At 42.3% G+C, this 24944-nt stretch overlaps 2 protein-coding genes across 3 annotated transcripts; both read left to right on the top strand.

Moving 5' to 3' along the window:
* The first annotated feature begins 187 nt into the window (after window positions 1–187).
* Window positions 188–12948, top strand: LOC138202666 (fibulin-1-like). Its single transcript, XM_069156907.1, has 17 exons — window positions 188–364; window positions 574–679; window positions 1406–1541; window positions 1709–1841; window positions 3250–3306; window positions 3448–3537; window positions 4582–4719; window positions 4871–5008; window positions 5099–5242; window positions 5360–5482; window positions 5700–5825; window positions 6676–6795; window positions 6948–7079; window positions 7671–7794; window positions 10627–10760; window positions 11291–11431; window positions 11578–12948. The coding sequence occupies exons 1-17, from the start codon at window positions 310–312 to the stop codon at window positions 11715–11717; spliced, it is 2037 nt and encodes a 678-aa protein (XP_069013008.1). The 5' UTR covers window positions 188–309; the 3' UTR covers window positions 11718–12948.
* A 1904-nt stretch (window positions 12949–14852) lies between these two features.
* Window positions 14853–24940, top strand: atxn10 (ataxin 10). 2 transcript variants are annotated; one of them, XM_069156905.1, is made up of 11 exons: window positions 14853–15011; window positions 15986–16177; window positions 16558–16643; window positions 16772–16868; window positions 17110–17274; window positions 17386–17466; window positions 17666–17822; window positions 18068–18185; window positions 18567–18748; window positions 21171–21234; window positions 22816–24940. In XM_069156905.1, the coding sequence occupies exons 1-11, from the start codon at window positions 14881–14883 to the stop codon at window positions 22998–23000; spliced, it is 1458 nt and encodes a 485-aa protein (XP_069013006.1). In that variant the 5' UTR covers window positions 14853–14880; the 3' UTR covers window positions 23001–24940. The 2 variants fall into 2 exon arrangements, with proteins under 2 accessions (XP_069013006.1, XP_069013005.1); XM_069156904.1 differs by having other exon boundaries at window positions 18065–18185.
* The last annotated feature ends 4 nt before the right edge of the window (window positions 24941–24944 follow it).

The following is a 24944-nucleotide window of genomic DNA, read 5'->3' as shown; positions in this document are numbered from 1 at the left end:
CAGGAGACAACATGTACTTTGACCTCGGGATATTATTGGCGCATCGTCGCATTAAATAAATCCTATTATCAGCCGCGTTTTAATCATTCACAAGACCCGACTGTGTAACCCAGCGCCCTCCTCCCCGACCTCACCGCCCCCCCCCCCCCCCCCCCTATGCCCCCTCCCCAAACTTTAACCCTCACAGGACGAGATGTGGGTCGCCTCGACTGAGATGTTCACACAGACACACGCCGGCCGCTGTTCCCGGTCATCTCAAGTCGTCTTACCTAAACTTTTAGCTCATTTAAAGGACTAAACCCGAGTCCGATGGCGCAGCGGATACTGCTTTTATTTTCTCTGTACGGAGCTCTGCACGGATATGGTAAGACAACTGCTTAAATCTGCCATTCAGGTGCACTATTTGATCATATTTTGAGACGGTTTGTGTTTTAACTTGATCGCTTATGTTACTATGGGCATTTTATTGCCCCTAAACTCAAGCAGCTGTTGAAGCTTCCATGCATAAACCGTGTTTCTACTCATTTATATATATATATATATATATATAATACCATCATTCCTACACTACAGAAATAAAACCTCGTTCTCTAAAAGAGTGCTGTAAGGATGGGAGGAATCAGGGTCTGGAAGGACGAGACTGCTCAGCCGTCCCAATTTTCTCCTCCGTCATCTGCAGGTAAAGCAACACCTGGTTTTATCCAACGACGTGGGTCCTCTGAAGGGTCTCAAAATAGGGTGTACGGACCAAATGAGGGTCCGCACAGAGGGTCCGGGAGTAGGGAATGCGTGTGGATCGTTTTTAAGTGGCACTTATTTTCTTGTGAAATAGTTTTGCAACACCGGAAAAAGAGCTACTCAAATCAAAGTGTTGAGTTGGAGATGTGTGTAGCCTGTCCTCTCAGTCAGAGTTTGCAGTGGTATCTGTAAAAGCAGGAAATACCCTCGGGGGCTGCAAGCTCCGAATCATCCCCAGAGCCCTCAACCACCAGTTCCACCACAGGGGAGAGCCACCACATAATAACTATATAGTAAGTGCAGGCGTTAAGTGGCCCCCTGGAGCATTTTTTTGTAATTTTCATTTTACACGAACCCTTTGACTGTAAGAACATGGCGGTGGTGATTGATGAAATAGAGGAACACCTGGTCAGCACGTTCAGGTCAGTAGGGAAAACATTGAGCAGGGGCTAAATGAAGCTTAAAAAAAGCATAAATGGTCATAAAAGTTTTCCTGCTGATGGGTACAATGTTTTTCTTGAAGTCAAAGTAAGGCGACCGAGTAAATATTAAAGTATTAAAGGGATTACAGCTTAAATCCACCGACCAGCTGTAATTTACGTAAGCCGTAAACATTTCTTCACATACCTTTTATCAAACTTGCTAAATTACTGCTCTTTATTTCCAGCATCGTCCAGAGGCAGTGCTGCCAATCGGTGTTAACATACAAACTCTGTGAGGACGGCGTCGAGATGGCCCGCGATCTCGGGGTCTGCGAGAGGCCTTTTTTCCATGGGAGCCCCAATGAAACCCTCATCTCACAGGTGGCTCTTCTTCCCAATGTCATTATTGTCAGTCTTTCCGCAGCTTACCCGCACACACACATGGCAATAGAGTAGTTTGAAAAATTTAAAAAAAAAGATGCCGGATAAAAGATTTCCTTTTTTGCTCTCGTCACAAGCCTTCCTCTCTGTTACCCCTCCACGTTTAGATGTGTTGTGAATGCTGTAAGCTCGGTCTGATGGCAAAAGGACAGGGTTTGAACTGCGAGCTTCAGGGTCTGTTGATGGAGAGACTGTGTGTGCACGCAGCTAAAATGTGCTGTGCCAACAACACACCAGCAGGTAAAAGAGCCCCACGGTCCTGTGCTTTCAGCTTTGCGTGTCTGTGATTTGCTCCCCTCTGTGTTAGTACTCGGCCGTTTGCACACATTAGGTGCCACGTCTTTGAACACAAAGGCGATTTTGTGCCACTTTCTAATATAAGCTTTATACGTTGTGAGAACTGGCTTTATTGATTTTTGTTGATTGTAATCATTTATACATCAGTTATAAGCCATAAATTAAAACAACTTTTGGTTTGCCAGCTTGTAAAAACGTCCTTTGCTAAGGCAGTAGAAGAGGCAGTTAGATGATCTGGACCAAAATCCAGTTATTAACCTCTTGGTAACACAACCGCAGACAAAGCCAGATTGATACTATTATTAAAAACGTGTTAATATTTTACAAACTTGAGGGCTTAATAGAAAATGATAAAACATGTTTTTGTTGAAAACAAACATTTATCATACAACACCAGGCACAAGGAAGCCCAAAATGTCTTCTTATTAGTGGCTTATAACTGATCTGTAAAGTATTAGTAAATGATTAATTAACCACTATAATAGTGTCATTAATCTAAACCATAAAGTGGTACCCATGATTTTATCAGCATTAGGAGCTAAACCCAGCCTCGTATTACTACCATCAAATTCACTGTCTGAATATCAGGGTTTGGCCACAGTCCTTTGGGGATTGTTTCCAGTTCTTAAATTCACCATAATGAAAGAAAATCTCAGTATATTTTTTTTACCAAACGGCATTGACCACCATACACGCCAAAAATCGACTACCGCCCCCATTTAAAAAAAAAAAAACTGCCTTTCGAAACGAATGGCTGACCTTGGCGTCATCAGATTTACTGTATCCACCCCCACTGGTCGTTTATTGGTCCGCCCTTCAGAGTGGACCTTAATGCGAACAGGGTTTGCAGACTACAATCACAGCGCAGACTAAATTTAATTTATCTCATTTATCTTGTTTGCGCTAATAGTGTTGGACTGCGCACAGAAAAGTAAGTGCATGCCATCAGAACAAGCAGCGTTTCTAGGAAAGCAGCACTGTTTCCCGACAGCGCTGCATAAATGGCCTTGGTGTGACAGCTGTGGAGCAGATTGCTGCCAGACAGACATGCAGACGAGGTCACAGAAGCGCGCAGGAGGCTAAGCTTCAGACACCTCGCCAAACGGTGACTCAGGGCCAAATGGCGACTTGTTGTGGCTTGTAGCTTTTGTCGCCTTGCTGGCTTCAAGTGAAAAACACGAACACTTGGGGAGCACATCGCTGCAGAAACAGTCCAAATCCAAGCATATCAAGGGTCTCGGTGATGTAGAGCAAAGGCCAGAGTGAAAGGAGCACATCAGCGGGAAATGTGACTGACGTGTTTGACTCAAGTCTGGTTGTAAAGACTTTTCTTTCTCTTTCATTGGTTTAGCAACAGAAAAGCCTGCTGTCACTGCCAAACCTCCAGATGGAACAAACTCCTGCGAAGGTTTGGCCCCTTCCTGTGTTAATGTGATCTTCCTTGTTATAGTAGGAGTTGTAAGAAGCTTAAACACCGGCCTCCTGGTGGTTTTGTCTTCCCTCAGCCGATTACATGTACACTGTGATATCTACTTTGTGCTGTTTTCAGACTCCGACTGCACCCAGCTTTGTGTAGGTGATGGTAAATGTTCCTGCTATGATGGTTTTCTGCTGCGACACGATGGAGTGACCTGTGAGGGTGAGTAATGCAAATTAAGACAAATTGATCCATATTTCAGATCAGGGATTTTGAAGCGGTGGCAGTCACATGATTCTGTGTTGATGGCACTGTGATTAGGGGCTGATGAAATTTTATACATATTCATGTAATCACTGAAGCTAAATTACTTTATCGGTTGCTGTCAGTGTTGAGGAGTAATTGGTTATATGTCATTGAATTACAAAATAAATGTAATTGGAATCAGTTACAGAGAAAAAATATCGAATTAAATTACAGCTACTACTCAAAGTGTTGGTGATTACACAGGGTTAAATCGTAGTATATTCTTTTCAGTAAAAAGCTTGTATGTAGAACATAACGTTCATTCCTGTTTCTTTGCATCTTTTCGCTGCACAGGAATATCTTCTGTCTACATTGAGACAGACAGTTTGATAGTATGCAGTCAAGTTTTGAGCTTGGTTTTTGATTGGTTCTCTTGTTTTTGCACCACCTCTCGTTTGCCAAATTAAAATGAATGTGCAATACTCTAAGCAGCCACACCTTGGTGGTTGGCCATGTTGTTGGATAAGAGAAAGAGATATTTAAAAAGAGTCATTCAGAAACCAGTGTCAAAAAACTGTGAGCAGTAGCCAGCATGAAGTCGACTTGAATGAAGACTTAGTTTGAGGTTATGGGAACATTTTTCCTTTACTGCAGTAAGTTATGATCTTCATACATACATTTTTAACAGGGTAATATGGTTGCCGTAAGTGTTCCTCTTGTGCACTGATAGGGAAGAAATTCACAATCCTTGTTTAGCGCACAAATACATTCCTGAGTTCAGTTAAATCAAATTGAAGTCTTCAGCAGTCTTGAGTCCGACAGATCAACAAGCAATCTTCCAAAGTGAGTGTATCTCTATGAAAAAATATCTTTGTGTTGCATGGACAGAACGTGTTTCTTTGCTGAGCTGAGATGGCCAACATGGTAGACATTCATTTTACCTGCTAAACATTAGCGTGTTAGCATCCACCACTGTACCTGTGTAGGTTCTTGTCGTATACTGGATGTCTGTCTCCTCAGATGTTAACGAGTGTCTGACTGGGAGTCACAACTGCGTCTTTGGGAAAGTTTGCATCAACACGGAGGGCTCCTTTCGCTGTCGGAGAGAAATCAGCTGTGGCACCGGGTACAAATTCACAGACAACAACTACTGCCAAGGTAGCAATATCCAAATCACAGAATTGGAGGCTGGGATTGTCATGAGAGTGCAACAACATGCTTTCTAACCCTGCAATATCTTGATATAAACTCGACAACACCTTATATTTACGCTTTGATCATTTTTTTTCCCCCTCCTCGCCTGTCCCAGATATTGATGAGTGTTCTTTGGGGACCGATAGCTGTGGACCAGGCTTTGTGTGCGTCAACACAGCCGGTTCATTCCGCTGCCACCCGAAGGAGACGTGCTCTTTCGGTTTCTACCAGGATGCTGTCGGCAGCTGCACCGGTAGGTTTGGTGTCACAAAAAAAAAAAAAAAAAACCATTCCTCTGTTAAAATATGACTTCTCGTGCTGAAGGGTGTTTCTTTCTAATCAGATATTAATGAGTGTGTGGCCCACACCAGTCGGTGCCTGCCCAGCCAGAGTTGCATCAACACAATGGGCTCCTACATCTGTCGTGCGAACACCGTCACCTGTGGATGGGGCTATCATCTAACTGAGGACGGCACGCACTGTGAAGGTAGACGCTGTCACAATAAACCCCTTCTTTTTCTTTTTTTTTTTTTCTTTCCCTGATTTTTTAACTAGAACCATGTTTCTCTTCAACTTTTTTTTGTTTGGCTGTGTCGTCGTACAGATGTGGATGAGTGTCAGACAAAAAATGTGTGTGGTGGCCACGGCTGCGTCAACCTGGTGGGATCGTACCGCTGCGAGTGCCAAGCTGGCTTCCACTTCAACAGCATCACCAAGCGGTGTGAAGGTACGGTGCGAATTCATCACCATTTTCCTTTTTCTTATAATATTGTGTGCATGTCACTCATGTATTCAGAGGTGAGTAAATTTAAGTTAGTTGGGGAGAAAACAACAGCAACTTTGAAATTGTATGTTTGGATGACTGTCTCAATTAGAGTTTACATTTTAAGATCAATACTACCGTTTAGCTCTTTGTTAAATCATCTGTTCCCTGTGTTCTTTAGATATCAATGAGTGCAGATATTATTCTGGACAAATCTGTGCTCACAAGTGTGACAACACAGAGGGGTCGTACAAGTGCAGCTGCTCAATCGGCTTCAAACTGGCCCCCGATGGCAGAAACTGTGAAGGTAAAGTCTCCTTGAAATGGCAAATTTTATCATGTAAATGTTTCCTAATATAATCCTATTTAATGGCAAAACGTATTGTATTGTAGATTTTCAGTGTTTGGGCCGATTAATTGCTGTATTTTTCTGTGTTGTGTGCTGTTAGCAGTGGTGGAAAGTAACTGAGTACATTTAATTGAGTACTGTACTTATGTACAATTTTGATGTACTTTACTTTGATTTAATACTACAGTACTTATACTTCACTACACTTCAGTGTAAAATATTTTACTTTCTGCTCTGCTACATTTATTCGACAGCTTCTGTTACTTTCGTATACAGATTTGACACAATGAATGATATAACAAGCTTTTAAAGATTAAAACAAATGCTGCCCAAACTTTTTGGCCTCTGACATCTTACAAACAGCAGTGTAGTTAGGGTCACATTTCAGATGTCTATAAGTTGTTAACAGCTCCACCAAACAGTGTTTTTCCCCTCTAAACTTCTCTGATGATTTCATTTCAGCAATTGTAAAAATGATCTGATATCTCACCAAAAATCTAAGATCAGAGAAAAAGTCCAAAAACTGAAAACAAATTTGTGTATTAGAACTTTGTTTTTCATCTCTCAGTAATCATCTGACAACCCCTCACATTTATCTGCTCTCACTGGATTTAAAGTAGTTCAAACTAGTTCCACCTGCAATAGTTACATGCTGCTTGCATAATGATGCTTCACTATTGATAATCTAATGATGTCATACTTGCTGTGGCGGTACTTTTACTTAAGTAATTGATCTGAAGACATCTTCTCACAACTGTCTGTCTGTTCAGTTGTAAAGAAACATGTACTTTTGCCTTTATGCTGGCAGATGTTAATGAATGTGAGGCCAACGCTTGTAGCCAGGAGTGCACCAATGTCTTCGGCTCCTACCAGTGCTACTGTCACCGTGGTTACCAGCTGAGTGACATTGATGGGATAGCATGTGAAGGTATTGTCAGCTTGTGGTGGATTACCTGTCAATGAAACATCTAGAGCCGATGCTGCGGCTGCTCAGCTGAAGGAGTTTATCTCTGGGAAGCTTTAACGTAAAAATTCTCCGTTGTATGTTACTAATCATCCGTTCTTCTCTGCCATCCTCAGATATTGATGAGTGTGCTCTGCCTACTGCAAGGCAGGTGTGTTCCTACAATTGCTTCAACATTGCGGGTAGTTTCAGCTGTGGCTGCCCACCCACGGGCTACACACTGGCCAATGATGGACGCACGTGTCACGGTGACGAGACAAACATTGACATTAACAGACATGTTTAGTTCTCACAATTGTACGTATTTAAGAAAGCATCATAGATTCATGCCCGCGAATGATGAAAAACAAAAAGTGTTTCAGATCAAATATCAATTTAAATATTCATGCTATTGGAAAAGGGCAGGCAGTGATATGAAGTGTGCATACGAGGAGTCATCAAAAAGTTTACAGACATGAGTAAATATTCCAAGTTGCATTGCTTGATCAACATCAGCACCTGCGTTACGCGTGTTATTGTTACAACTGGTACGGTGCATTTCACTATGGACCTGAAACGTTCTGAAGCTGATTTCTCGAGTTGGACTCAAAATCTGATGTGTGTTTTGCACTGACGATTTAAGTCCGTGGTGAAATCTTAAATGTGCTCGTACCAGCGGTCACAAAAACATGCGTAACCGAGGTGGTGATGTTGATTAAGTGACCTGGAATACTCGCTCACTTCCACCTTGACATGGTTGTGTGAAAAACTTGTCAAAGCTTCCTGATACGGGTCAAACTGAAACCCTGATGTGTTATTTGTAGTAAACGTCTCACGTTTGTCTTCTTCTGTGTCTTTAGACATTGATGAATGTGCAGCAGGAACCCACTCCTGCTCTGTTTCTCAGAGCTGCTTCAATCTTCAGGGAGGATACCGCTGTCTGTCCTTTCAGTGTCCTCCAAACTTCCAGAAAACAGCAGTGGGGTAAGAGCTGACGAGTGGCTACCCGGTTTTAAAAAAATGAAGGGACTTCTTGTTCTCAGCTACGATACGTCTAACTTGTACGTAGCTTAGTATTAAGACTCCTTCCTGTCATTGTTCTCGTTTTACGCTCTTGTTCGTCTCTTATTTGTTTGATTTTGGCCTGCTGGTGACATTCATCAACAGTTTTGGGGCACAAATTCCTCTGTCACTCCCCAGTTTCCATCCCTTACGCCATCTCTCTGTGTGCAGCCGTTTCTGCCCATCCAATGAGCCCCTCCTTTCATTTTTCCGTTGCAGCCGTTGCGAACGCGCAACTTGCGAGTTCAGGCGGGATCCTGCGTCGTGTTTCTCACTGCCGTTGAGAATCTCCTTCTACAACATCAGCTTCCCAACCAATACCCCCGTACCAGCTGACGTTTTCCGGATGGGGCCCTTTAATTCTGTCCCCGGGGACGAACTGCTCCTCAGTATAGTCTCTGGAGACGAGGATGGGTACTTCGTTGTGCAGCAGCAGGCTCACGGAAGCGTGATCTCACTGCGCCGCGCCTTGTCCGAGCCCCGGGACTTCTTTCTGACCGTGGAGATGAGGCTGATTCGCTACGGGACAGCACACCTGTACATGGCCAAGATTGCTGTGTTCGTCACACACGAGCAGATCATTCGGCCCTCAGGAATATTTCCATATTCGAAGAATATGAAGTGGAAAGGAAGAGTTTGAACGTCTGAAGTCTCTCTCCCAGTTTTATACTCACCAGTCATGTAATTGAAAGACTCAAAAGCTCCAGCTGTCCACCTTCACCTTAATACAGTTCATTATAGACTAGTGTGCAAAAACATACCATAATTCTTTTAAATCTATTCTAATGGATTTAAGTAGTTATTTTAAAAATCAACTTATTTTTTATAGCTTCTCACTGCCGGTCTGCTACCTTTCCTCATATACAGTCCAACTCACCATGCTAATATGAGCAACTTGAAGTCTTTGTGTTGTATTTTGCTGGATTATGGGGTACTTTTTGCACTGAGTTGATAAAGTGCAGTTGCTCATTATAGACGCTAGTTCTGGGCTAGAGATAGGAAGCCGAGAAAGAGTCAGTTATTCCAAAATTAAAACCCGCTCACTGTGATATATATAAAGAAAATATTCTCCGTTATTCCTTAAAAAGCTGGGCATTTATTTACTTTCTTGATGAATGTTAGATGAGAAGATCAAAACCAGACTGTAGAACGATATCGATTTTCTCACCTTACTCTCTTCAAAAAAACAAAATGTTAAACTATTACTTTAAGATGGAGTTGATCATTGATCTTATCGTAAAATATTCTTTACTAAACCAAAAGTCTAAATTACTAATTGAACTAGAGAGAAGTACAAAAATCAGTGAGATGATAAAACAGCTACTCTTATTGTAATTTAGCTGTTTTAACAACTCTTGATGCCTTTTTGTTGTAATGTAGCATTAGATTTGGGACAGTAGGAGACTTTATGTACCACTAGATGGGGCTTGTTAGTTGCTGAGGATCACTTCAACACAGTGTCAATATTGTTCACACACATCAAGCATTGATGGCCACTCCTTCTCCCTCATGTCTGTGTGGCAGCTTTCCTTCCCCCTATGTGTCTTTTCTATATGTCTGAAATTAAAAAGTGACATAAAAATGGCTTTTCGCTCTATATAAGCAGACACACACATCAATGGTTTGTTTCTACCAGGCCTCTCATGCTTCCTCTGCTGCGGTCACTTCTCATGTTGAAACCCATTTTTCCTATGATGTGTTCCAAGCGGCCTCAGCGAAGGATCAAACGGGCCTCGCCTTGTAGCGGATGGCAAGAAAAATAAGCGCGGCACTTTATTTATGGCCACCTGGGGCCCCGGCCAAGATGGGGGCTCAATTAGTGGTGAAGCAACATTTTGGCTCTTATGATGGATCGTGCTTGTAGTGTTGGTATTGGGTGGTTATCAGTTAATTTTCTGTAAGTGATACAGAAAGGGGCCGGTAGCTGTGTTGGTCAGCTGGATAAATGCAGCTGACAAATTTTCCACCCTTCCACTTTCCTCCTGGTGGTTTTTGGGGTTTTGGTGCATAGAAGCTTGATTGAAAGTGCAAAGATATGAAAAGTATGACACTGTAATTCCTGCAGATCTTTTCATTTTATAACCACCTAATTTTTTAAATGCTGAGATAATTATTTTGTATATTTAAGAGTAGTAAAATGTTGTATAATCACAGTAATAGTACTTGTGTTTATTCTTCTGATTTCTGGTCCTTTTTTTTTTTGCCTTAATGTGGATTCAGTTGTCAATTTTTTTGTATCCTTTTCCCTCTACTGAGGAAAAATGCCATTGGATCCCATCACATGACATTCATTCTTACATTCTGGTTTCCTACTAGCCTTTTTCCTTGGTGGCATTGCACCGGTGTGGAATACCACACAATCATTTCTGTGGCTTGGCCTCAGCAAACCACTTGGACTCACCTGCTCGCTGCTAATTACATGGCTCAGCTCCTTCTCCAGTTTTTGAGGTTACGTTTGAAAGCACTACTGTCTTCACGTCAGGGAGCCTTCACCAACATGATTCCAGGGTTTGGAATCATGGCTTTGGCCTCTTATTTAAGAATGAACATTGCTTGGTTAACCGTAGAGGTCTATGGGACCATTCAGGTGATGCCAGGTTTGGTCAAAGTCCTTTCTTATGAATACAGTTGTTTGTTGTGTAGACTGAAGCTGTGATTAATCTGCACTTCTCCCTCAGAAAACCTGTCTTCTTTTTTCCTTTAACATATCTTTCCTCTTTTCGATCCCCATTTGTCTGTCACTCTTAAATACAGAAATGGCTCAGCCACTCTGCGTTGCAGTAAGGCCTGCCACCCACATGACACTCACTGTGGTCTCCACCCAGTCCACCTAATGACCTTCACCGCTCTCTCTCTGCCAACACTCAGCCACCTAAGTACACCAGAAGGTAAGACAAAGTCGAGCGAAACAAAATTCTTTGTAACAGCCTTCTGGGCGACTCAGGATCACACCAAATCATGTGATACACGTATCAGTCCACTACAGCAGGCTGTGTCAGTGTCACGTTCTGCCACGCAGTTACAGTTGGGAAAAACACAACCACGTCTCATTTCTTTGTAGAAATCCACATCTCTTTAACACTGGTATGCTGCGTGTAAATCCTGGATTTAATCCACCCACCACCAACCTATCTCTTCAATCACGTGACCTCCTTCTTAGACCTTGGTCACATGTTTGTGTACATTCCACGCTGAGCAGAGGCAAAACGTGACACTTGCACGGTACCCTCTGGTGGCCAGACGGTGTATTGCATGTTTTTGCCGTCACCTACTGACCTGCAAAAGAACATGCGATGCAACTACATATTTCAACTCACAGAACAATTGTCTCATCCTAATGTTAATATGTGATATGAAGAAGTGAATGAACTTCATGGTTTGCTTCTATTATACTAATAAATTAAATATCTTCCAACAGAAATAATTTTGCTGCGGACATCTATCGCAGCTCACACTGCTCATCTCCCTGATTCAACAGATGTTTACTTCAGCATCATGGATGCACATAACCAGTTCCCTTTTGACGTGGTGAAACGCGTCAAAGATGGCATGATTATAGGTAAGAGGGGAGGGTCTGAGTTTAACACGGCTGTCAATCCTTTCTCAAATTCTTCATCATTCATCGTACTGATATTAGATGTAGGCTTCTTGTATATCTATGAAACTGAAATTCAGTCACTAATCCTAATCTTTGTCCTCTCTCAGGTGTAGTCCGTCAATTGAGATCTATCTCTGGCCCCAAAGAACTTCTGTTGGGGGTGACCATGGACTATGTCAATTCAGGGGTCATTGTTTATTGCAATCTTGTCAGCATCCATATCTTCATCTCTGAATTCTGGTTTTGAGCTCAGCTAAGAAGGGAATGAAAACACTGCAATGCGATACAACACGTAACCTGGCAAATATTATTTAAACATAAATACCTGGACGTGACACATTTATTGTGCTGAATATTCAAAAAAGCCTCAGAGGTTAATGATGTTGCTTGTGAAATTCAAGTTCATTTACAAGTCTGACACATGCACTGAATGCAGTTTCAGTTTGTAACCCATCCAGATCATTAGTTTACAAGAAGAAAATAAGAACACATTACGAAAAGTCTACAGCCTGTGTGAGGTTGTACTTACACAGCAATGCTTTAACATGGCATTATACCTCACATTAGGTTGGGTATAATGCCATGTTCGTCATCTTAATTTGGTTTTAAGCATGCTAATGTTCATTAATTAGACGTAAACACTCCTGAGGAAGATGAGAACGTTATTAGTTTTTGGGTATAAACCAAAGTATTACATAAACAAAAATTTTGATCTGATGGTAATCTTGGATGAAATGTCAAGGGGTTATCTTTAGACGTCAATATGAGGGTATCAACCTATAGCCAAGTGGTTAGTTTGCAAACCATTTGGGCACAATTGCCCTCAGCAGTGAGACCCTGGTTTAAGTCCCAGCTGCACGGCCCCGACTGCATGTCGTATCGCTGCCCTGTTTCCTCACTTTTCCGCTCTATCTCTATTGCATGAATCTAATAAATGGAGAAAATCAAAACAAAAATGTAATCCAAACAAAATTTAATGACAAGCCATCGAACCATCTAAGCCATCATCTGACATTTCAGACAAAAGTACAAATGGCAACCTCATGGGAGCATTAAAGAAAATGTTTTGGACACATACTCTGTCATTTTTTTTAATGTCATTTTTGCATCCATAGAGACACAGTGTCTGCATGGCTGAAAAGCTATTTTTCTAAGCAGACTCATTTCTCACTTGATACTTCAACTCCAGATGTTTTGAAAGATGCATTTTACAAGAGTGGAATAAAATAATATAAAAGATTAACGGCGTGCAAATAGCTGTCTGTCATCTCCTGAACCACTGTAGACCGTGTTTAAGTTTATAGTTTGTTATCACGACTGCCACTATGATACACTGTTGCTGAACCTGTGGAACTGTTTGATTCTTACTTCATTTCCTCTGTTATTTGACAGACCAAAGACAACATGCTTCATTTGATAATAAAAACGCTTCATTTATGGAGTTCTTAACAACAGTGATTGTGTTTTGTACTGACAGAGTATCAGACCATCTGTGAGTAATATAGACTCTGTGTGGTTAATTGTGTTTTTGGTTTTTTTTTTCTCCTAAAGAGAGGTAGATCGTCCACCACAATAGAGTAAACCGATCGTCTTCTCGTTAGCATAACTGAGGTTTCCAGAAAAAACTCAAATCTGATAGGATGTCCTGTTTTTCCTGGAACTTCAGATTACCCCATCATACCATACCACTTCCAGTTTGTGAGGATATTTCCAGTTATTCCACTCAAAGAATGAATAATGGGAATTCTATTATGGGAATGTTTGCTTCTTCGAAGGCCTCATCTTGAGGCTGACAAATTGCTTGAGGTGGATGCTTCTTACCATCCATAATCAACTCTCCTCCACATCGAGCTGCCTTTCACCGCCGCTCTGCTGTTCCCGGCCAGTGGAAACACAGGGGACAACCATACGGATCTGTAATCTAAAATTTGCCACATTACAGGGAAATCACAAAGGCTTATCTTGTGGCTTCGCTGCTGCAGCTGCAACAGTTGTCCAGCAATTTGTCGGGGCTGAATGAGAAAGTTTTGACCCCTCGTAGGGTCGTTGACACCTTGAGAGTGTTGATGTCACGTGCGAGACCCACCTGGTCATCCTGTGAGCCACTTAGGTCACAATAGTCATGGTGTGAAAGGGTTTCTTTTTTCTTTTTAACTATCGGTCTTCCCTGGCCAAAAGGAGCGCCCCTTGTCCTTCAGAGGAAGATGGACTGCTGAGTCCTGTCATGAGGAGTGTTGTGCCATGCGCTTGTAAAGCAGTTGTTTTGTACAAGTGTGAGCATTCCTTCCTGCATTGGACTGCGTACACTACATTACTCTGCCTCAAAATGTTCCAGGGCTTGACGTGTGCAGGGATACCTTGTTTGTTGAAAATCCTCCTGAGTTTTTCAGACATTCTTCCTGCAACACAAGGAATGACAATGCTAGTCCACTTGTTGTCTTTTTCCTCTCGGTTGTTCTTTTTTCTTGGTTTTGATGAAAGGCCAGTTTGGGTAACCACATGTTTTAGGAGCTTCCCTAGAGTGTTTTTTCCTCCTCCTTCCCCTTTCCTTCTATTCTATGTTTTAGGCCAAGTGGTGGAGGGTTCTGATAACTTCTGCTTTTGCTCCAAAGAGCAAGTTTTGACCTGTGTGTGGTGTTTTTTTTTGTAAACTTTGATGTTGAGGCTTCTGTCATCTTCAATATGCAGTCCACAGTTCAAAAAGGCCAGACTATTTCCTCTGAAATCCTTCCCGTCTCTGTGGTAGTTCTTAGAATATATTTCACACATTCATACTACATGTTCAGTTAAAAAAAAAATATATATATAGTGTTTTTGTTGTACTATTCATAAATGAATAGCAATATTGCTTATTCTCTTGATTTCCTGGTTTAAAATATGGACAAAGTGGGTAACTACCCTGGTGTGTCAATCGGTGTGTCATAATAAAGTTTAAAAAAAAAAAAAAAAGAAGAGAATAATCACTTTAGCACTACAACTGGCATGATAAAGGCTGTAAAGTGGGCCTTGCTTTATTTCCGGATCTGAAAGGCCCCGTCTTTAAAAAGGTTCCCAAAATCCATATAAAACTCTCACCATTTCACCTTCTGTGTTTACTATTATCGCACTAGTATTACATCTATTTATTTATTTATTTATTTTTACTCCAAAACAAATATAAAATTCACCTGGTTTCTTCATACCTCTAGCCTTGGCTTTACTGCTTCTCTGTTGTTTGCGTTCATACATCACACATTACTCTTCTGCCGTCTCTATCTGACGGGAGAGTCTCGTCGAGGCTGCACCGGCGAGTTGTGTGCAAACAGCGGCACGTGCTTTTGACTCCGCCCCCCCCCCCCATCCCGAATTAAACCAATCGCGTGCTCGAAAGCGTCACCCGGAAACGCCGCTCGCGCACGAAGCAGGCGAACATGGCAGCTACCACCGACAGCTATTTGGAAATCCCAGCCTCCGTCGCTGGCATTTTGAATGAAAACCGCGACCCTAAACACTTGCAGGTTTTAAAAACGTTTACAGCTGCCTTGCGGGACAAGGAATTCAGGTACGGTCATTCGCTGTTTGTTTTTTTTTTGTACGTAGACATTTAAAGGTGTTAAGCGTTGTTGCTTAGCTCGCGTGAGCTTTGAAGTCACCCAGCTGTCTACTTGCTCTCAAACATTTTACGTCCAGCGGATTAGTTTGATGTCTGCTGTAATTCAAACCTAATAAACGTCGTTTACCGTATTCATAAACTGTAGGTTTTGTAAGCCAGCTAACCGCGGTGTAACTTAAATACGTGCTCTTTTGATATTTGGGAAATCTCCAGTGCTCATCTTTGGGCCTACGAAGTAAGATCTTTGTTATTGCTAAACAATTTATCATTTATTTTTCAAACTAAATTACGATGTAATATTCAAGGACGTGTAGAATAAATTGTTCCTTACGGAACAAAGAAATACTGTCTTTTGACATATGCTGCAAACCAAAGTTAAGAACATCCTTTTTGTTGACGTTTACATTCAGGTACGTTACCATTAAGTCAAGTCATTTTTTTATTTTTTTTTAATTTTGTACAGGACATCTAAATGCAACAAAAGTCGCTTAAAGAAGACCGTAAATGAATGTTGGGGCCTGTAACCACAGGGCCTAACCCTGCAGCTCCAGAGCCAGACACACTTGCAAAAAAAAAAAAAAACACCAATCAATAAAAACACAACAAAACTATGCAAGCGATGGGGAAAAACTGCACAGTGAGATGGCAAATAATAAACCAAACTATTGGAGAAAGAAAGCATAAAGTCAGTGAGATGCAATGGTGGCTTATAAATGCATGGAGAGTGAAAGAGAGGAGAGAGGAACTAAGTGCATCATTGATGAGCTTCAAGGGATGGATTCAAGGTTATAATGGCTTCTACATTTTCCCTGGCTGTCGCCCAGTTTGGAAACCACTCGGCTTGATTAAATAACCGCCCTCCTTTTTTTTTTTTTTTTTTTTTGTCGGTCGATTTATATTTTTTATTTTTTTTCTGTTCTCAGGGATGCTGTGGAGGAGGAGGTGTTCTCCAGCCTCTTGAAGGTCCTGACCAGGCTGTATGAGGAGCTGCAGGTTGCCGGCGAAGACGGCGAGGACCTGCAGTCCTTTGCCCTGCAGCTCCAGCTGGCTGCCGAGTGCTTCAGGGCCCAGAGGAACTCCTGTGTCCAGAGTACACGCAACCAAAGTCTGCTCAGGTAACAACGGTGCAGCGATGTTGTGGAAACATAAGAAAAATAAATAAATTCCAATCTGTATTTGACCCTGCATTCAATCAGTCATGTGATTAAATGGAGAAGTGTTTTTCAGCTACTATTTTTCCTGCTGAAATGTATCTCGTTGTGTAAAAAGCCTTGGATAGGTGGGCAGAAAGGATGCTACAAAGTGTGTTGTCTAAAATCAACACCTCTGTCTGAACAAAAAAAATTCTGTTGTATGTTGCACAATGGGAGGATTTATTCCTGTGCCATTGTTTTGGGTTGCGTTATGTTAGAGTGTTTTATATGATTGGACCCATCTTTTGTACTTTTTAAAGCAAAGAAGCAGTTGAACTTACAATGATTCTCCTTTCCTGTAGGGAACTTGGCTTCATTGATGTGTCCCTTAAACTCCTGAGTTTTCTTCAGACCATAAATACGGAGAACACAGATGCCTTGTTTGAACGTAAGTGCAAAATGAGGCCACTGATACTTCATAAAATGATTCTGCTTTTTAGGTGACTGTTTTAACATTTCATCTGTGTTTTTGTTTTTGTGTGTGTTTTTTTTTTTAAATCGTCCTTTGTGGCTCAGCTGTTCGTTGTGGGATCCAGTTCCTTGGTAACTTGGCAGTTGGAAACCAAACGTGTAAAGATGACATTTGGCGCCTCAGTTTCCCAGATCTCTTCCTGTAAGTTTTGCATGTCAGAGTTGCAGTTATGTTGTTAACACAATAAGCAACACTGTTATTGAAAGTAATAATAATATGTGTTTTTAACTCCTCATCTTATCCTCCCCATCTCTGACTCTTCCACACAAAGAACACCGTTGATTTGAGGACAAATTAAACCTCTTTTACACCACTACATATTCTACTGTATGTAGCCAAGTTTCTCTCCTCACACTGAATCAACCCAAACACGTGTGAACAGGCAGCTGCTGGGTGTTGACGATGAGAAGGCGGTGAACTACATCTCCATGGTTCTCCACACATGTCTGGATGAGACCAAGGTGGAGGATTTGTCTGAGCCGGAGAATATCCAGCTGGCGTTCAGGGTGATGGAGCTCTGTAGGACCCAACCTGACCTGGACTGGACGTAAGTATGTGTTTGGGGCTTATGTATGTGATGACGTGATGTGTATTATTTCAAGCAGCTGCTCGTTACTTTCTACTACTTGTAACTATTTCATTATTTCTACATTTCCAGGGTGATCATTGCAACCCAACACTTTCTCAGGTCTTCAGCGCTGGTGGAGAACATGTACTCTGGGATGTCACACCATGAAAGGTTCTGCACTTTGAACAGATGAATAATTCATTCAAATAAATTCTAAAGACCGCCCTGTTAAATGTTTATTTTGAGAATTTTATGAATCCAAAGCAGCAAAATATTCAGTTGATGTACACAGAAAATCTATTATTAATGCTACTATCTGATACTAAAAGCTAATGTAGATTTGTCATGAAGACGTACATGTGTTTTCCAGAGTCACTCTATTAGAGCTGCTCTTTGCTCAGCTACGAGAGGAGGACTCAGAGCAGTGTGGCGTCCCTCCCAGCGTGGCTCGTTTCCTGGCCAGCTCCTTCCAGGAAGGCTGTGGAGCTGTGCTGACACTTGCTACTGGTTCTGCTTCCAGTGATGAGGTACACATAACAAACCAGTCAAATTTATCTCCCACAGACCTCAAAAACAAAGAGGAGTGTGATAATCCGGCATTTACACCTGGTTGTTGTTGGGTTGCCCCTTCCCCCTCCCCCCCACTCCCTATGGAGTTTTAGGTTCCTACTTTTTTAACTACCTTTAATAGAGAGTTTTCCGCCTCAGCGCTGTCTCACAAAACATGCTTTCTCCGTGTGACTTGACACATGATGTTTGCAATCTCCAGCAGGTCCTGCAGGAGGCGCTGACGGTGATCAGCCTGCTGGATGTGCTGTGTGAGATGACTTCGGACAACAAGCAGTTCATGATCCTCCAGGACCATCCTGATCTTCTCGTGACCACTGTCGGTGAATAAACCATCACAGAATCTCTCTGTTTGAGTACACAGCTCCAGACTACCGTAAAATCAACAGCAGACAGCAAGTTAGGATTCCTGCACACAACCCTACTCAATGCTAACAGGCAGTATAAGACACTGAAAATACAAATAAGTGTGAAGTGGATCACTTATTTTTTACGATTTAACAACATCGTATCAAATGTATGTAAAACTTAAATATAGAAATTTTAATACGAAATAACTCAAATCCGGTTTTCTTCAGAATAGCTGTACTCGTCAATGGTCTGCTTTGTTTTTAAGCTTCAGCTAAATATAATGTGTCTTTCTCACTCTCTGCTTCTCCTATTTTTTTTTTTTTTTTTACCCTCCCTTTCCATTTTCTTTGCAGGGCTCCTGGAGCAGGTGCACGCCATCGGGAAGGCTAGTAAGAACATTTTCAGCGCCGCTCAGAACTTCTCCTTCAGTGGAGATGGAGACTCTTCCTCCAGTTCTCCTGTCATCAGCTTCAAGGCCCACCTCATCAGGCTGATAGGAAACCTCTGCCACAGAAACTCCAGCAATCAGAACAAGGTTAGAAATATATTACACTGGACTAGACGGATGAATGACGAGATAGTTTGGATTTTTTTTGAAGTGGGGTTGACGTTGGTGTTAGCTCACATTTAAATTACCATGTTGAAACGCTACCAAAGGCACACAATAACACAAACAAACTTACCGGTCCAGGCAGGTGTACACAAGCAGCTCTCGTGTTCTGGAAGGTAAAATCACTGTTTTTGTGAAATTAGTCTGGTGGCCTTGAATATAGCAATATAACGGCTTCAGTTCCCTGTTGGAAAGGGTTATCTGGCGGCATGGTAAAGCACTGAAATTTGTGGTTTGGTTACATCTTTGAATTTACCCTCTAATAGATTGTAATGCTGTTGATGTACTGTGCAACTGTTGGCTGTGTCACAGCCAACATAAAATAGTTTATTATTCTAGTAATTGATTATTCACATTTTAGAGAAATAACTGTCATCAGTTTTGATCATTAATTATTTAGTGAGGAAATCCGTTTGTTGCTTTTTGCGTTTTAAGATTGTAAAGATTTCCCTAAAATCCTACTTCTGTCAGGAAATGAAGGTTTAGAAAAAGTTTGGGGGGGGGGGGATATCTCCAGTAGATCCCCTAAAATGAGATTGTTTGCGCACTCTTGTTCTTTAGATTTCCTTTCTTTTTTTCCTGCTCTACTCCTCCACTGATGGGATCTGGGGTCTCTCAGCATGTAGTGAACACCCTTGATCACTCCAACACAATGAGGTCGAAGGTCAAGAGGCAGTTGAGAGGTCTGGGAGGCCCAGCTGGTCTTGCTTTGACAGACCTCCACAGTAAACTGGCATGTTTGGAGTGCGTGTTCTCGTAATGGGCCGTTAGACGAAACCACGTGATCTCCCGAGGACGACCGAGGAGTGCTGATGAGCGTCGAGTCAGATGGCGCAAGAGGCTGCGTGCTCCTTCACTTTAATGTGAAACATTCCCTCCCGATCTTATCAGTTTTTCCTCCATCGCCATCTGTCAGCATCTCACTGTTTAGCATGAAGCACAGAAAGGTTATACAGCTTTATACAGGGGAGGGAGGGGGGGGGGCGGGGGGGGGTCAACCTCTGCAGTATCTATGGCTCATTATAGACTCGGTTGTACTTAATAGAAACAGATTTGTGGAATGCTTGTGGGATGGCCACCCTCAGTTGGCCTCTCTATAATATTTATGGATGCTGATCTGTGGTCCCGTCAGTGGTCAGAAATCACCCCCATATCTGTTTTCACCCAGATCTCTTCCAGTAAACCAAAATTCATTCTGTTCACCTTTGGGAGAGATCGTAATTTAAGATGTGCGCGCAAAGCTCCGAGCGGCGCGTACCGGGCTGAAGTCGGGGTCCAGTCGCTTGTTATTCATCTCTTTATGGGTTTGGACATAATGTAAGCAGCTTCAGACCGTCGGCTCTGTGGAAAACACAGCCCTGGGTGCTCAGCTTCTCTTTGACAGCTTAAATGACATTTCCATTTTCTGCAACTCGGCACTATGTCGTGTTTTGCTGCTCCTGCCAATGTGTTCGCAGGGTGACCACAACGGCAAAAGGAGGGCAGCAGTTAGCAAACGCAACAATTACGCCTATAGAATCGGACGCATGATAAAGAGCAGATCACCCTGTTGTGGTGGTCTTAGGATAAGCCACAACCACACGGCTGCTTTTGCACAGGCGCGAGGCTCCGCTAAGGACATCTCAAGACGTAATTTTTAAGTAGCATGTATCCGTTACCTTTAAGTACCTTTATATTGACTTTGCGGACTTTTTTCACTTGCTGCAGTGATTAGACGGTCCGGCGAAATCCGATGCTACCGTTTTAATTTTGCTCACTCAAGAGTTTTGACGAGAGCTCTCTCGGTTCCTTTTTGCATATTAAATGGCCCTTTTGCGCTGGTGGTGTGTTATTGGTTTCTCCGTCCATTCAAAAGAGTCGACTTCAAGAGTCGCGTGTTGAAAGCAACAACTACATGCTTATTTCCCGGAAGAAATTTCGAGTAGTTAAAGCGGTAAAAGCGCAAGTGTTGCTAAAATCATTCTCGATGGTTCTGTTCTTTTCACAAGTTCTTCAAATGGATTTTTATTTAAAAAAAAAAAATTTGCTATCGAAAAATGTATCATTCGGGAACTGCAATCAAAGTCAAGGTATTGGCAACTGTTATTTTTGAACGATACCCATTCCTGTTTACACCCGCTTCATTTTTGCTGCTGTGAGATGTCAAGAATGGCATGTTAGTGGAATACAGAATGGCCTGACACGAATACACACACGGATACTCTGACTCAACACTGAAAATAATTTCCGTTGAGCAAATAAATATGTTAGCACGTGTTTAATCTCTGATATCCAATATTTTGAAATTGAAATGAAATCCATCGAAAGCAATTTATTCCTCTGCGTCTTCACAAACGTGTTTCCTCAGGTGAGAGAACTCGAAGGCATCCCGCTCATCTTGGACAACTGCAACATCGACAGCAACAACCCTTGTATCCTTTATTAACACACGGTGACCTGGAGACACAAACACATGTGTGTGTATTTGCATACATTTCCTGTTTATCTAAATCATTGTTCATATTTATGCCCAGAAGTCATCTTAGTCATCTTATTCTGGCACTTTGAGAATTAAACTTGGCATCTTTGTGCAGGAAAGTTTAGGGGTTTGCAACCAAAAATAAGCACTGCACGGAGCTCTAATGACTGCAGTGTGTGCCGGCTGGCACGGCGAACTTGTTGAAATTTCACCAACTTTGAATACATCCTCGCTTAATAGTGTCAACAGGGTTGCGTTCAGTGTTGAAAACGGTGAGCCCTGCTTGTGCATGCACATTTTGGTTCGTCAAGGTTATCCAATACACGAGTAACTTTCTAATCCACTTCTAGGTAGTACCGAGTTACCAGTTTAGGCGAGCGAATGCGAATTCAGCACAGTAACCGTGCTATATATCCTAGATTTTTTTAAATGAAGATTAATGTTGGAATTTCTTCTTTTTTTTTTTTTTTTTTAACCCTATATATATATAGAGAGAGTTTGGTCAGATTCATGGAATTTATTTAGATCACTGCGGGGTGTTTTAATTTGCATTTCAAATATTTTGTCAGCTTTCATTTACAAACAGGGGGAGGGTAGAACATGATAAACACCGAAATGATGCAATCCAAAACGACATCACTATTAACTCCAGAACGTCCCTAAAAATGCCGATGCACTTTAATCTCTCCCGCACAACAGTGTAAGCTTCACAATCATTAAAGGACTGCTGTGCATTGCGCTCCACTCACTGAGGAAGAAGCTCCCCAGTTCAGCTCGGCTCAGTCGTGAACCAGCAGACCTCGACTTTGAACTGAAGGAAATCTACCTATAATGATATTCGCTCACTGAAGTGAGGGCACCGTGCCAGGCTGCCTTTCAACCAGGTCAATTGTCTGAGCTGAGCCTTTGTGCCCTGCACAGCCCACTCTGTCTACCTTCTTTCCTGTACATGTCCGAATTTGTTTCTGTTTGGGGGGAGGGTGGACGCTGTCAGAGGAAAAAAAATAATTTCTGAATTTGTGGGGGAAACTCGAAAGGAGTGAGCCGAGATGTTTTGTGTCATGAAATATACATAACCTGTCTGCAAAACCTGTTGGTTTGCTGGGCCATCTGCGCACTCAGCGGCCTGAGGCAAATACAGGCGCTCATAAGTTTCACATCATGACTTGGACATTGAAGATGATTGGCCTGCGATCCTTGTCTTACTGTTCACCTCGGTACCAGCCCGTCTTTTAACTACCTATATCTGAAAGTGCATTCAAACTATTTGATAGCCCATGTTTATCATTAAATTATATTTTATTTAAGGTGCTGTAGTTGCTTTGAAGTTGATTGTTTTTAAAAATTTCAGAATTTCAGTAATTAGCTATTTGAACTTATTTTTCCTCACTGATGACATGTTTTATTTCCTTTGGTTTTCTTTATTCAGGAAACTAACTAAATGCTGGGGGGGGGGGGGGGGGGGATATCTCTTCTCCTCATTTTATTCTCTCTTGAAATTCTGCCGTTGTTGTCCTTAACCAGACGCCTCCAGTTATCACTCAGTGGGCCATCTTCACCGTCAGGAACCTCCTGGAACAAAACCTGCAGAACCAGGAGCTGGTTGCCAACCTGGAACGCCGCGGCCCAGCTGACTACTCCGCGCTCAGGGAGCTGGGTTTCCTGGTGGAGGAGCGAGATGGAAGCCTGCTGCTCAAAACTGTGAGGAAAGACTCCTAAAGAAAGTGGAGGAGCAGCGAAGGAGAAAGAAGGTTCTCAACCCACAAGCAGGTTTTCACGCAAAGTTTTAGAAGGGATCATAGTACATGTGCGCACGTATACTCCTGGGTGAACATGTACGCCTTTTGTGTTACAAGCCTCGTTAATGTTACCTAGTAGTTCAGCTTCCTCTGCAGGTTGAAGACCTGCACATTATCCAACGCATACGTTCTGTGCCTGTTCAGAATAACTGACAGCCGCACTGCCGATAGAAAGGGTGCTTTTGAATGAGATATTTCTATTAGAGAAATATATATATATATATATATATATAACCTCCTTCTCTACCTCAGTAATGCCAGCGCTCATGCCCAGCTGGGGCACAAGGTATTACTGATACACAAAAGGCCCGTGGGGTCTCCCTTGTATAGAAGCAGAGGTCAGAATGTCAGGAGCTCTGGCTTTTGTCTTGACCCGAGTCTGGGAAATGAAGAGGCGAGCACACGCTGGTACCTTTTGGTAAGGCCGCCTCTTTGTGGTTTAATCCAAAGACAAAGAGCACCGCAGTGTCCAGGCTTTTCATTTTTCAGAGACAGTGATGTTACCAGCAGGGGTTGGAGTTTAATCCCAGGCCCATAGTGGCTTCTGCGGTAACCATGAAACGGAGAATGACCCAAAAACATGATGTAATCTACCCCCTCCCCTCCTCACCTAATTAAATGGTGGCATCTTGGCTCTGGCATGAAGACCTCCTTATTCAAACGCTTCAAATAACAGCTCGTCTAAACGTATATATTAATATTACAATCTAAGGCAGTGGAAACTGCAAAAGCAAGATGAATATCTGACGCTGTGCATGTTTTCTAACTTAAAAACAAGGCTCAGTGTACACTATGAGCATGTCGCTGTATCTCTGCTTGCTTTTGTAATAATTCTTGTAAGGTTTTAACAGTAATGAGTTTTATACTCACCGTAGTCTTTCATTTTCTTCTTCATCTCCTCCTCCTTCTATTTCTATCTTGCTGCACGGTAGTATTGAAGAACAAGGCATGAAAGGGCTTACAGCATGCAGCATAAATTAGTAGCAAGCAAAACTCACAACATCGAGTTCTTATTTGACCCTTTACCAGGCTTCTCTTTGCTCTGAGCTAATTACGGTGTATTTGAGTTATACCAGACGCCGTAGACTTTCTTAGACATTTAATATTACTTCCTTATTTAGCTGTAGCTTTGTGTTTTCGTGCGTGCGCTGCTGCTTTTGAGCGGAGCTAGTGATTCAGTAGAAAGTGCACACTAAAAGTGTGCATCCGTAGAGTAAGTGACTGAATGAGTGAGAGAGTGAGGGAATCAGACCAGAAGCATTAGTTTGCAGAATGACATCCCTCCCTGCTCCTCCTGCTGCTGGATAAGCTGACCGGTCCTGACAACCCAACAATGCAGCGCTTTACGGGCCGGTCCATACCCTGCTCCACCCTGTTTGCTCTGCCTCTGATTTTTAATGACAAAATGTATTGAAACAATTGGCTGGACTCTCCCCTCAATCCGCCAGCATAGTGAAGGGAGCTTATGTGGTTCCGGTCCCCAGGATTTCAGACAGCTAACAAAACAGCTGTTACTTGCGCTCGACTGGCTGGCTGCAATGCTTTTCAGCCCCACAGGAAAGAGGCTGTGCAAGTCAGCCGGGCTCAACGAGGTGGCATCGCCGCGGCCGTGCGTTCACCTCCTAACACATTAGGAGCACATCAGTCTAGGCTAAAATTTCTTGTTTCCCATATCAGCATTTTATACCACAGGGCTCCACTATAATGTACTTGTGCCTTCTGGTTTAATATCGGCCTTCAAAAAAAAAAAAAACAAACAAAAAAAAAACACCGTGTTAGGATTTAAGGCATATGTCATGTTTGGTTGGGTCAGATAATACATTTATATAATGACTAATAAAGTATTGTGTGTGACAAACAGCTT

Source organism: Embiotoca jacksoni, unplaced genomic scaffold (genome assembly GCF_022577435.1).
Source record: "Embiotoca jacksoni isolate LCO1_2020_lvr unplaced genomic scaffold, fEmbJac1.0.p SCAF_21, whole genome shotgun sequence".
NCBI lineage: Eukaryota > Metazoa > Chordata > Actinopteri > Embiotocidae > Embiotoca > Embiotoca jacksoni.
Note: the sequence above shows the minus strand (reverse complement) of the source record. Positions and strands in the feature narration are given on the sequence as shown.

Excerpts from the sequence above, each read along its gene's own strand:
- LOC138202666 (XM_069156907.1), top strand. The coding sequence starts at position 310 with ATGGCGCAGCGGATACTGCTTTTATTTTCTCTGTACGGAGCTCTGCAC. Across the intron at positions 1,842-3,249 it reads TGCCAACAACACACCAGCAG|CAACAGAAAAGCCTGCTGTC; the intron begins GTAAAAGAGCCC and ends TCATTGGTTTAG. Across the intron at positions 7,795-10,626 it reads TTCCAGAAAACAGCAGTGGG|AAATGGCTCAGCCACTCTGC; the intron begins GTAAGAGCTGAC and ends TCTTAAATACAG.
- atxn10 (XM_069156904.1), top strand. The coding sequence starts at position 14,881 with ATGGCAGCTACCACCGACAGCTATTTGGAAATCCCAGCCTCCGTCGCT. Across the intron at positions 16,869-17,109 it reads AGTTTCCCAGATCTCTTCCT|GCAGCTGCTGGGTGTTGACG; the intron begins GTAAGTTTTGCA and ends ACGTGTGAACAG. Across the intron at positions 17,275-17,385 it reads CAACCTGACCTGGACTGGAC|GGTGATCATTGCAACCCAAC; the intron begins GTAAGTATGTGT and ends CTACATTTCCAG.